General features: G+C 42.3%; 1 protein-coding gene across 3 annotated transcripts in view; it reads left to right on the top strand.

Moving 5' to 3' along the window:
* The window catches only part of PLPPR1 (phospholipid phosphatase related 1), a 132962-nt gene that overhangs the window by 114837 nt on the left and 4758 nt on the right, over nt 1-13367 (top strand). For all 3 annotated transcript variants that reach the window (XM_021380460.1, XM_021380462.1, XM_021380461.1), the window contains exons 5-6: nt 5914-6164; nt 11606-11782. In XM_021380460.1, the coding sequence (XP_021236135.1) occupies nt 5914-6164; nt 11606-11782 (428 nt within the window). The remainder of the gene's footprint in view (nt 1-5913; nt 6165-11605; nt 11783-13367) is intronic.

Below are 13367 nucleotides of genomic sequence, written 5' to 3'. Positions count from 1 at the left end.
GCCCAAAACTGGACACAGTACTCGAGGTGGGGCCTCACCAGGGCTGAGTACAGAGAGACAATGACTTCCCTACTCCTACTGGCAACACTGTTCCTGATACAAGCCAGGATGCCATTGGCCTTCTTGGCCACCTGGGCACACTGCTGGCTCATGCTCAGCCGAGCATTGACCAATACCCCCAGGTCCGTTTCCTCCACACAACCATCCAGCCACTCTGCCCCAAGCCTGTAGTGTTGCTTGGGGTTGTTGCGGCCAAAGCGCAAGACCCGGCACTTAGTCTTGTTGAACCTCATATGTTGCAATTTGTTCCATCTTCCTCTTTATCTTTTATATTTCTTCTGCAGGCATTTATTTTGGAGATTTTCATGTCAAACAAGGGGTGTACAATTGCTTTGGAGTTGTTTTTTTCTGTCTAAAATATTGGTATAGCACTGCTACCCTTTACTCACATCATCTCCCCTCCATCCCCTCCCCAGCCCTTACAAGTGTTTTTTTTAAGAACAGATACCAAAATGCATCATTTTTATCCTGGACCTTTGAGAAATTAGGAAGGAAGAGTGATGGTTTCTTGGGCCTCAGCCTCAACCAGCTTGAATACACACAGTATTTTGCACTTTCATTCCCCTCTTCTTGTGGTGATTTCCCTATCATGTACCCCTGTTAACATCTTGCCCCATCCTTCATTCTCTGCCATGCTATACTTCATTATTTGTATTACAAATAGAGGTATAAATTATTTTAATGTTCCTTGGTGGATGGTCTTAGTCATGGATTTAGTATGTTCACATACAGCTAAATAGCACCCCCAGGACCGTGATTCAGACCTCACTGACTCAGTCTGGCAGGGTGACCAGAGTGTGCATTTTGCTGCATTTCAATATCAGTGCATTAGGCTTCTAATCCATGTGATTAAATTGTAGACCTGCAAAGCTCTGATAACATGCAAGTATTCTCTCTCTAGATATTTAGAAATGCAACTTGCTTCACGAATTTATTACCAGTGGCTTTTACTCTGGAGCTGCATAATTTGCAGTTAACAAATGGCACAGATCAGCTTCTGCTGACAGCTTAATTTAAAGTATGGGGCCACCTCACAGTAGGCAGCTAAATAATGAAATTAAGGCTTTATTTCGGCAAATTAAGGCTTTAGTTTGGCAAATAAAGGTTTACAAGATTTACACACACTTTGAGTTTATTGTAATGGGATAGATAAACCCAAGAGCTCTGATGTCAATTCCCTGTGCAGCTGCAGGACATAGTTAGCCTGACCTTATCCTTCTGTCTGCTTCCACAGTAAAACAGTGCACACCCTGTCATTAACTGACTGCCTGTATTTGGGTGCGTGGCTTAAACTGCCAAAGGTCTCACTTCTTATCACTGAAGAACTTCCACAATGAGAATTGGGTCTCTGCATTGGGGACAACCCAAACTTCACTACTTCCAGGCTCTAAGCTGACTGCTGTCTAGGTGAAAACCAATAGTCACAAATCAGCTAAGCAGAAGGAAATCATCTGCACCCATAGGGAAGAGTTTTGAGGCTCCAGAGCACTTTTGCACTGAATTTCTTCTTGCATGTTCTTATGTCTTGAAGAAGCTGTATTTAGGAAGGACACTCATGAAGGAAGCAGGTAGACACAGGAGGCAGTACATGCCTGGGGCCTTGTAGGGTCTTCCCCAGGAGATAAAAACTGATCCTGGGGTCTGATTATGATTGCTCAGAAGAAGCTTGCTGATGAGCCTGTTCCTGATGCAGTGGCAGCAAGCAGTAAATTTTCCTGCAGCCTCCATCTCTCTAGTTGTAAAATGGCTAATAATACAGGTCTCCTTTATAAACACTCTTTAAAATATAATGATGAAGGGTGGTTTAGCAGAGTCTAGGTCACTGGACTAAAAATGACGGAATCATAGAATCATAGAACGGTTGGGTTGGAAGGAACCTTAAAGCCCACCCAGCCCCAACCCCCCGCTGTGGGCTGGTTGCCGCCTACCAGTTCAGGCTGCCCAGGACCCCATCCAACTTGACCTTGAGCACCTCCAGGGATGGGGCACCCACAACTGCTCTGGGCAGCCTGTGCCAGGGCCTCACTGCCTTCTGAGTGAAGAATTTCTTCCTAATATGGCCTTGTTGAATGTCATTAGGTTCTTACAGGTCCATATCTCAAACCTATCCGGGTCCCTTCAAATGCGTCCTTTCCTTCTATCAACTGCTTCACTCAGCTTGGATGGCTTAATTGGATGCACAGGACAATCTCAGCAGAGATTGGCTGAAGATCGGCATTTGTGCAGAACCAGAAGCTTTTCCAGGGATTCCTTCCTTTGAAACTCAGATGCTTTTCACATTCATAGGAGTGGGAAAGAGGTTGTGGGAATGCAAATATGCATGTGTAATATGAAAGTTTTTTCCAGGAAATTAAGAGTGTGACAAATTCAGACATTAGGCAGTGCACTGGGAGAAGGAGCTGTTTCTCAATAAGTACACTTTGTAGGAGACATGACAATATGTTACCCAAGAGGATAGCTTCTGATGTCCATTGAGCTACTGAATGCATTGTTTCTTATGTCACCTTACCTAATGGTTTTGTGGGGTTTTTTCTCTTGAAGCATTTTGCCTCCTCATTCCCACTTCCACCCGATGACTTCTGACTTCTTTCTTCCCAATGTCTTTTCAGCAGCTCATGTACAACTCTTTTGGTTGTTTGTTTTTGTGTGTGTGTGTTTTGTTTCAAATCAGGGGCACTTAAAATGTCCGTAATAGTGAGAGTTTCCATGAAATCAGCAAGCACCTGCAGTCAGTGATGTCAGAGAGAGATACGGAGTGGAAGAAGAGTGAGCTCGGGCAAGAGTTGCAGGGAGAAAACAAGTCAGCTAAGGTAACAGTGAGGGAGGAGATGACGCTGACAAACAGACACCCAGGGAGTTTAGTTGGAGATGCATGTTAGTGATAGCCCTACAGTTATGGATTTATGCTTGGAGAATTATTTGGCAGCAATTTATAGGGGGATGTAAATGAAGAAATTAAACCTGAAGCATTCAGAATTGAAGCTGCTGAAGATTTAGATGCATCCTCCAACTATAGTTTTAGTAGAGCTATAAGGATTTAAGGTTCATATCGTCTGTCCTCAGCATTTTTAAGCAGATCTTCCATTCCTTAAGGTCTCCTTCTGCAGCCAAACTATGCGATACATGTATATGAAGGGAAGGAGTGGCTTTAAGTAACTTAAATTATCCTGTATGCATCCATTGTGTGAACAACCAACTATATAGACTGTGTTTTTACAGGTCTCATTTGAATGTGCCTTGTGCTATGTACGTCCTTTTTCAGTGTGTCTCAAGTTATGGACTGACGTTCATTCCCAGATTTTCTAGGTCAGAGTGAACACAGTATGATACAGCACTGCTTCTTAAGAGGGTGGTATCATCTCCATTAAACCTGATCACCAAAGTATGCAAGTACAAGCTCTCCTGTTCTCTCTGTAGCATTGCATCACAAACTTCAGCTGGATGAGTGTAAAGAGCAAAGGGCTGGTTACCCTTTCCATGAAGCCTTCCAGCAGTGGTTTGCCTGCCGCCAAAAACCTGGCAACCACATCACTGCATTCTCATGCCCTGGTCAGTTAACTTGACTGCTGTAGGTCACTGAACAAATTGGCTAAACAGATGGATTCCTTATGTACAAAAACCATCAGGGGACTCCATCACTACCAAAACTCACTGGCTCTACAGACTTTAAATCAATTAGAACCAGCTCCATTGCAGAGTCTCCAGGGAGCGTGTGACGCGTAATTGGTCTGCAAGGGTTACATTCCTGCTTGCTGGATTCAGTGCTGCACATAGCTATGATTTTCATAATGCGTAGTTTGGCAGAAGTACATGAGGAGAATTACAGAGATCAATATGCACCACAATGAAAAGCTTGACAAAGGCTTCAACCATGGCTTGTTCTGCTGTTCTCCATAGTACTGCAGCCCTCAGCAGCTGAGTCTGAGCCAGCACTTTCAGCATTACCAATTACTGGGAAAACGCAGATATTGAAATTTCTTTTTTTCAGAGCAGAACACTGCCTTTGTACCTGTGCACTGCACAGGGAATGAAATAACTGTGTGAAGCCCATGAGCTTTTCCTGAAACACCTCAGTTTTTGACTTGTACTAACGTTACCATGAAGTCCATGGGTCATACTGCAGTATTTGTCTGGCTTTTACATTTCCTCTAGGATCATGAAGAGCTGGGTAATAATTCTCATTGCATTCCCAGTGATTTGCACAGCGCATCAAAATGATACCATTTAAAGCAATCTGTGCCATTTTTTTTTTAATTTGGCCAAAGAATAGTACATAAAGCAATTTTCTGGCATGAATTAATTTTTTGTCAGCCAAAAAGCTATCTACAGGGTTTTTCACTTGAACTTGCTTACGTGCTGCTTAATGTAGATGAGGAATTCCTGTCAGTGGTTGTAAAACCATGGGTTTACAGTATTAACAGAGGGATAAAGGAATTAAAGGAGCAGAGTCAGCACACTCCATTTCCCTGTACACCAGTCCTGCAGTCTAGGACCACAGACACCCCAGCAAGAGACTTGTGCTGCAGCATGGCTGCGTCAGCCACACCACCTTGGTGAGTGAGCGGCACCAGGGAGTCCTTTGTATTCTTCTATTCTTTTTTAGTTATGGGCTTTATTTCATGTTACAGTCCACACAAATGTCCCATGAAGGTAGGCCCGTTATGTTTAGAAGGATCTCACTGTCAGTTGTGGCCCTGCTGATTTTTGTTACCTACAGGCAGGATTACAACACCTGCAGAACTATCCTTGATTCTTTTTAATCTGATATAAAGCATTTTGAGTGTGTTACATTCCTACGCCCTGTTATTTTTATTTATCAGACTGCACCAGTACTTTTTTCCTTTTTCAGGTTAATACAGATAAGCAATGCAGTTGCAGCTCTCCTAGATAGTTATTTTGTTTGTTTTTATGTGATACTTCAATCTACCTTAGTGATGGGTGAGGGAAAGGTGAGCTGATTTAGTCTTTCAGAACGTTTGGGTTTGGCATTACTGGAAACCTGATGCTCTGTTCCCTTGGTATGTAGTGAGCTCTTGCAAGCAAAGATCCCACTAGATGTTCATAGCAGCTGTAGTAGATGCTGAGAATACTCACAGGGAGTCAAAGGAGGATGTGACAACTGCAATTTCAAGCAGGGGATGCTCCTCAAACCTGCAAATGCTGCTGGGTTCCAGTGCACACATTCTGCTGTAGCATATGATGGTATGTGCTCCTGCTGACATAAACTGAGCTGGGCCTGTGTGGAAATTTCTTCTGCACCAAAGCATTGAGAATTTATCCTAAAGGACCTGGCAAATATTGCTGGATCAGAATCTTTATTTTACTACAGCACAATGCAGAATAATCACAATACAAAAGACAAATGATATTTTAAGGTAATGGCAGTATTGTGTCTTAGAGCAATACTACTCCTTCAGGCTTTTATTTTATAGTTCAGAGGCACTTATTACTATTTTTGGCACAGATCTGGCAAAAATTCATAAACATTCTTAAAAACTCAGTCTTGATATTCAGACTTTGAACCTTTGCAGCACAGATGCATAGTTTTCAGTGAAACCTATAGCTCACAATTTAGTTCAGAACTTGAATTACAGAAGTACTTATGGTCATATACCATGTTCAGCCTTTTTTTCCTGTTCCTTCTGGAGATACTGTTAAGCACCTGCCATAGTTTAAGAACTCACCCTTCTGTGTTATACATTTGATACAGGGCTCTGCTGGAGTCAGCAGGGGTTTTTTCCAGGTAATGACAGCAGGGTTTGCTCCTTTTCCTCTTGTTACATTTCTTCCTTCAGGTACCAAGATTATCTTAAACTTATTTGAATAATAACTATTTTTAACCTTTCCTCACAGGAGTGTTTGCATTTGGACTTTTTGCCACTGACATATTTGTAAATGCTGGCCAGGTTGTGACTGGGAACTTGGCTCCATACTTCCTGACTGTGTGTAAACCCAACTACACTGGAAACGACTGTCGGACCCACCACCAGTTCATCAACAATGGCAACATCTGCACTGGGGATGTGGAGGTGATTGAAAAAGCGAGGAGATCCTTTCCATCCAAACATGCTGCTTTAAGCATCTACTCAGCTTTATATGCCACAGTGAGTACCGGGGATGATTGCTGACTCGTATGAGAGGTTTCTGTCTGTACATCCAAAATGAGTCATACAACATGTTTTTGAAGGAAAAGCTGGTTGTTTCAGGAATAGACTTCCTCTTTATCCATAGGGAAAACCCCTTTTCTCTCTCTGTACTAATAAAAGCAAATCAAGTTCTCATTGCTTCTGCAGCACCATGTAATGTAGAGGCATGAGATTCTAATCTCATTTTTGCTGCTGATTTGCTCAGAGGCCTTCAAGTAAGCATTTAACCTCTTCTTTTCCCTGCTCATGTTTCATGAACACTACAACAGGGATTAACATAACCAGGGATTTTTTCCAGTCAGACTCAAATGAGTGGCAGAGTCTCTCTATAGGTCATCAGAATTTGAGGAAAATCTTGAATCTATTAATGACATGTTATTTACTGAATATTTTACCCTGATCTTGGTAGCAGGTGATAAAACACCAGATTATTGCTGTGTAAAGAAGAGGCCACCCACTGCTGTTTCATTTACCACATTTCCATTGAATTTTGTATGACTAATGACTGATATATAAACTGTTAACTCTTCTGATCAGGGATTGTTGGGAAGTGCTTGCAAAGCTCATAATGTTTTGCATGCAGTACTTCGAGTAATGCAAACCATGTGTGAAATACAGTTCCCAACAGACTTGGCATTGTTGCAGAAGCTGTTTTCATTGTGATTGTGGGCGTGGTGGTGATGGGTTGATGGGCTGATGGTTGGACTAGATGATCTTAGTGGTCTTTTCCAACCTTAATGATTCTATGATTCGGTGATTCTATGATGAATGTTAAGATGGCTGCTTCAGGATCAGGTTGGGTAGGCCTTCCAGGGACTTTGGTTCTTAGGAAGGCACATCTTCTGCAAACAACTGATTTCTACAGCTGAAGGAGAGTAGTACTTTTCCTTCCTGAGCTTAAGTCTCCAGTAGTTCAGTGTTTCTCAGCCCTAGGCTGTGAAGGAGCTGGGGTGCTTTCTCCTTGGCTCTAGTGGGAAGCAAATGGCATGCAGAGGGATGACTGCCTTCAGCCCTTGTGGGACAGGTGCATAAATAAGAGAGGCCTGAGTCTGATGCCTAAGATTTAAGGCATAACTCTTTCTGAGCCACAAGTTTTCAGTCTGCAGTACAATTTTAGCCCAGAGCTCTGCCTGAGAACACCCTCCAGCAGTAAAGGTGCTGTCACATCACTGATTCTCAAGAATCCTTTAGAGACATCTCTGTACTGATTTGTTCATTACTTTGCTAGTGACAGTGCTCCTATTGTAGTTCGTTTGGTTTTGTGTTGTTCTTTTCTATAATCTGGGTTTTATATTTAATCAAATAGGCTTTTTTTCTTGTCATCTGCCAAATAAGCTGAGAACCCAAAACGTGACTCTTTTAATTCCTTCAGACAGAGATGAAATTTGTATGCCTAAAGCAGGGGAAGAAAAAAAAGAAAAAAGAAAAAAAAAACAGCAGCACTGGCTTCCATGTTTACATCAAAATTGAAATTATATCTAATGCAGTTTTATTAATCTCCCAAGTAAGCCCTCCCAGGTAGGGCTGTCTCTATGCATAGTGCAGGCTGCTGTACAATTAGAAACACGTGCTTCTAAGTACATTACCCAAGAGGAGATGATATGTTAGGAGTATTCCTTAATTTGTGAATGTTTCTGACAAAAATAAAAGAAAATAAAATGGTATGTTGCATATAGGTATCCTAGTTAGGCACTCTGAGAAAGGTCACAGAAGAATCAATGACAAGGGCATTCAACAGGTGGTGATAATCAACCTGAACATGTAAAATTTAAGTATTTCACTGCACTTAAGTGACCTCTTATCGTAGACTCTTGCTGATTCTCCTGTTTGCTTTTTCTGGAGGGAAAGCAATGAGAGCTCTTGTACAGTCACAGGAGGGTCTCTATGGCTAAAAGCTACAACTCGGCACTCTCGTCAACAGTTTGGTAGTATTTTTAGGATTCTTAAGCTAGGCACTGGTCTAGCAGTATCCACAAATAACTCTGTCACCTCCATCTGGCTAGAAGTCTCCACCTCATGATGGTTATCACAACCTAGTATCTCTTATTTACTCCTGGGTTGCTTCTTGGCTATACTAGAGTGATGCAATACACCTAGACAGTAAATTTTCAGTGTATGGGGTATTCTAAACACCTACAGCAAATCTCTTCAGCAGCCCAGGTCACTGTGACCCCTACTGCCAATTTCCTCCATTTATACACTTACACCTCCCAGATTAATTGTTGAAATTCAAGGTTCTGGCACTTCAGGAAGCTGTAGTGAATGTCCAGGAGGTTGCATCACATTCTGTAACACAGATTGTTGTCAGTGGCTCTTAGTGTAGAAATCTCCATGGTAAAGGAAAAGGTTATCTATAAAGCTTGCAGGACATGGAATTTTCCAGAACTAGGCTGAAATTGTCATCTTCCCAGGGAAAATAAATCTCCCTCGCTTCTACAACAGGACAGGATAGACTTCTTCCACTCTGCCTTCCTCAGCACAGATATACTACACATTATAAATATATGTGAGTGTACATTTACATAAGTGTATAAATATAGGCATACATATATATGTCTGTCTATATAAAGCTTCCTTGGCTGTCTGTGCTTTCGTCTGTCTGAAAATAGATGGGAGAGGAGTCACATGCAGGATGAATGCTACTATCACACATTGCACATTGCTAAATACATTGCTTGGGAGTGCTGACAAATGAACTAAGGAAGCTGAATAGATTATTTATATAGATAAAACATATGTTCATTATTTTTGTATATGATTTTTTCTCCTTTTTTCACATCCCTCCCCCCACACACGCATCAAACTATTGGTTTTCACACTTAGAATTTTGTAAATAAATTTACCTCATAAATAGTAGTCTAGAAAATTTTCAAGGCATCCTACAGAGTGTAGAAAATAAAATATAAGCAACTTTCACTGAGATTTTGGGCTCTTACACAAGGCTTTGATAAACTGAAGGGGCAAACATACTGTGAGAATCTTAAAAAAATATCTTTGCATTAGGGACTAAAACAATAAAGATAAAGCCACAGTGATCATGAGTTTTGACCAAAATGGAGAATCTCACCCAGTAATTTCCAAGTTCAGTTGATGATCTGTGGATGAACTGGAGCACAGATTCAGGAAAAACAGCCTGTCTTGTTTAAAACCCTCCTTGTGGTAGAGAAGCTATCACTTCCCTTGGCAATCTGTTCTCATGGTTAGTTATCCTCACTGCTAAAAATGTTCTCTTTACTACAAGTTTACGTTTTCCTGCCAAGACGTGTGAATCTTTGAGTGCTTTAGGTGGCATCCTATCAGTAGTAAAGAGAACTCTCATATGAGTGAGGGAGTCATGCATGTCATCCTGGTCACCAAATTGGAGAAAAATGGGTTTGATTGTTGGACTACTTGCTGGATAAGGAATTGGTTGGATGGTCACACTTAAGGGAGTTGCAGTCAATGGCTCAGTGTCCAAGTGGAGACCAGTAATGAGTGGCATTTGTCAGAGATCAGTGCTAGGACCAGCGTCATTTAACATCTTTACAGGCAACATGGACAGTGGGGTGGAGTCCGCCCTCAGCAGGACTGCAGATGACACCAAGCTGAGTGGTGCAGATGACACACTAGAGGGAAGGGATGCCATCCTGAGGGACCTGGACAGCTTGAGAGGTGTGCCCATGCCAACCTCACGAAGTTCATCAAGGCCAAGTGCAAGGTTCTGCACCTGGATTAGGGCAATCCCAAGCACAGATACAGGCTGGGTGGATAATGTCTTGAGAGCAGCCCTGAGGAGAAGGATTTGGTGGTGTCAGTTGATGAAAGACTCAACATGAGCTGGCAACATACTCTTGCAGCCCAGAAGGCCAACTATATCCTGGATTGCATCAAGGGAAGTGTGACCAGCAGGTCAAGGGAGGCAATTCTTCCCCTCTGTTCAGCTTTCTTGAGACCCCCCCGGAGTACTGCATCCAATTCTGGGGCTGCCAACTCAAGAAGGGCATGGAGCTGTTGGAGCAGGTCCAGAGGAGGGCCACAAAGATGATGAGAGTGCTGGAGCACCTCCCCTATGGGGACAGGCTGAGAGAGCTGAGGCTCTTCAGCCTGGAGAAGAGAAGGCTTCAAGAAGACCTTGTAGCAGCCTGTCAGTACCTGAAGGGGGCCTACAGGAAAGCTGGGGAGGGGCTTTTTATAAGGGCATGTAGGGACAGTATGAGGGGAAATGGCTTTGAGCAACCTGGTCTAGTGGGAGGTGTCCCTCCCTGTAACAGGGGAACTGGAACTTCAAGGTCCATTCCAACCCAAACCATTCTATGATTCTATGATGAGTAAGCTAAACATCATTTCATCGTGTACCCTTAAGAAAATAAGTATGTGTGAATTGCTCTCTCTAGCTGGGGATTGCAGCTGTCACAGCAGGGCTGCATTCTTGCTTTAAGGAGGTAATTATTTTCCTTTGGATGTTGTAAATTGCAGCAGTGCTTTAGTGGGGAATTAGAAAGCAATCTTTGAATTGCTCATTTGAATTGGCCTCTGCGGGAATAAATGCACAGGGTGAAAGGATGGGCAGTAATTATTCACACAGTGGCCCTTCACTGAAATAATATTTTTTCCCTATTGTTCCCAAATAAAAGCCTTAACGTGAGTTTCAGAGCGGGTCAGGTGCAGCTCAAGCTACCAGCAAAACTGGGGCAAGATTGCCACCTAGTGCTCAGTTGGGAGCTGTCATTTCAAGGTGTGTGCATTCCCATGATGGACTGGAAAAACAAAGGAAGCAGGAACCTCCAGTGTAACTTAGTCCCATCCCAGTTCTATTACACATCATAATGTTCCAATTCACAAATTGAATTCACCTTTATATGATGTGTTCACCAGAAGACTTCACTTCCTCAGGCAGAGATCTAGCCAATTCAGCTGTTAAAAGTGTGGTACTGCAATTGATTGGCAGCAGAGAGAGTAATTTTGCCTAGGTACAAGCAAATATACCCCACTGGGCAGTTGCTCTGCCCCTTTACCTACCAGGAGGTTATTGCTGCATGCAATATTAGGAGTATAGGCAGAAGTTCTTTGCAAACATTGAGTCATTTACATCTGGCACATGTGTTTGCTGGCATTTGAGTAAGCACTTAAACAGGTCGAGAAGACAGTGAAACTGAGCCTGTACATAATAGCTCAGAAATCCAGTATGTAAATACAGTTGATTGGATACTGGACATCCTTAAACATCACTTTCCAGTACCTGTTTTATTTACCTGAGAGTATTCCATGAGTTACCATAAACCTCTTCCTCCATTTCTCAAGGCTTTTATTCATGAACCGTGTATTTTGTCACATCTCTGCTGAATTACGATATGGCTGCATGGGAAAGAAATTCGTTTCTTGCCAACTCCTTTTTATTTTTTATTTGTCCTTTCTTTCAGATGTACATCACGAGCACAATTAAAACAAAGAGCAGCAGGCTAGCCAAACCTGTGCTGTGCCTGGGCACCCTGTGTGCTGCATTCCTCACTGGGCTGAATCGAGTTTCTGAGTATCGAAACCATTGTTCAGACGTGATCGCAGGCTTCATCCTGGGAAGTGCAGTCGCCTTGTTTCTGGTAAACCTATCAGTTCTTCCCCATTCCTTTTAAAAATACGTGTTTAAAACAAACATAACATTGCTCCTCTCCTGTGGTCTTTTGGAGCTAATTAACCCAGTTGTTAGGAATTAATTCTAGCCCCACATAATGAATGTGTCATCAGAGAAAATTCTAATATGAAATGAAATTGATATTAATGAATATAATATTATGATGAATATAAGTCATCTAATATGATGACATTTGTGCAGTCATGTGTATTTCAAGATGATTTTATTTTAATTACTGACCATGCTCTTGCATGACCTTCCTGGAAAAATGCTTTGAAAATGGTGTAGATTTCAGTTAATGTCAAAAGGGAGGCAGGATGCTTGACTCTTGTTCCCTCACATGTTGCAAAACTGCTGGCTGCCTTCTATGGGCAAAAATGTAAGGTACAGCATGTTGTCTGGGGTTCTGAGTAATAGTCTTCATTCCGCACTTTGTTTTTGACCATAGAAGAAGTACAATAGAAAGGAAGGTCAGGATAAACTCCGTTGGAGACAGAACTACTTAACTTAGCATCATCTGGAGTGAACATGGTGGTGACTGGTTAACAGTTGAACTACATGATTTTAGTAGTCTTTTCCAACCTCGATGATTCTATAATTTGATTGATTCATTAGGATAATCACATGTATTAGAATATGCTATCAAAAGCCTTCCCTCAGAATCTTGGAACAGTGTCTTCCTCTAGACTTGGAATATTACTTACTCCACTGTTGATTGTGTGGTGTGCTTTGCTTGGTGAGGGATCTCTTAATGAGAATTTATCCACACAGTACTCAAGGTGATTCCCACTGTTACAAAAAAAAATTCCTAATTCCATTTAAAAACTATAATTCAAAACTATCCACTGCATAGCAGCAAATATATTCTTTATCTATATAACCTGTGATCACCACTCACTCAGGCTGCAGCCTGCTCCTTAATCAGGTCTAAGGAGCAGCAAAGAGGAAGAGCCAGCAAGGAACTGGCTGTGGCAGTAGGATTTGCTCTGACAGCAGATATGTCAGCTCCTGCATGCCTTCCTTCTATTCTGTTCCCAAACTCTAAGCAGATATGTGCAAGGTGTGGTCTTACTGGTATCATCATGAACAAGGGAAGGCCTTGTAGGATGAACACTGCAGGAGTGGTGCTGGAAGTACGCAGGGGTGGTGCTAAATGAGCTTGGTGTCATCCAGATGTGAGGCAGACTGAGTGCCCAAATGAGCTGTTTTCACTGTTTGGAGCTGGCAGTCAGAATCTCAAGGGATTATTTGGCTGAGACGATGCAGCAACAGCGTAGTCCAAGATTCTGGGCTGATAAAGCAGACATCATGGGAGTCTGCTGTATAAAACATAAGAAAGCTGAGAATGATTCAGCCAAGAGGATGAACGCTTTTACCAAGACAGCCCAGAATGCCAACTATGACAGTCAGTGCACTGCAGCCCAAGGCTGAGACAGACAATGCCTTTACCCAAAAACCCAAGGTGAAATTCTGTGCAAAAACTTGCAGTTGAAATACCCTGGTGGGAATTGCTGTGAGTTATTCCTCTGAACAGCACATTCTGACCTCATTAT

This window comes from Numida meleagris, chromosome Z (genome assembly GCF_002078875.1).
Source record: "Numida meleagris isolate 19003 breed g44 Domestic line chromosome Z, NumMel1.0, whole genome shotgun sequence".
Taxonomy (NCBI): Eukaryota; Metazoa; Chordata; class Aves; order Galliformes; family Numididae; genus Numida; species Numida meleagris.
The sequence above is the reverse complement of the archived record's forward strand: the minus strand, read 5'-3'. Positions and strand labels throughout refer to the sequence as shown.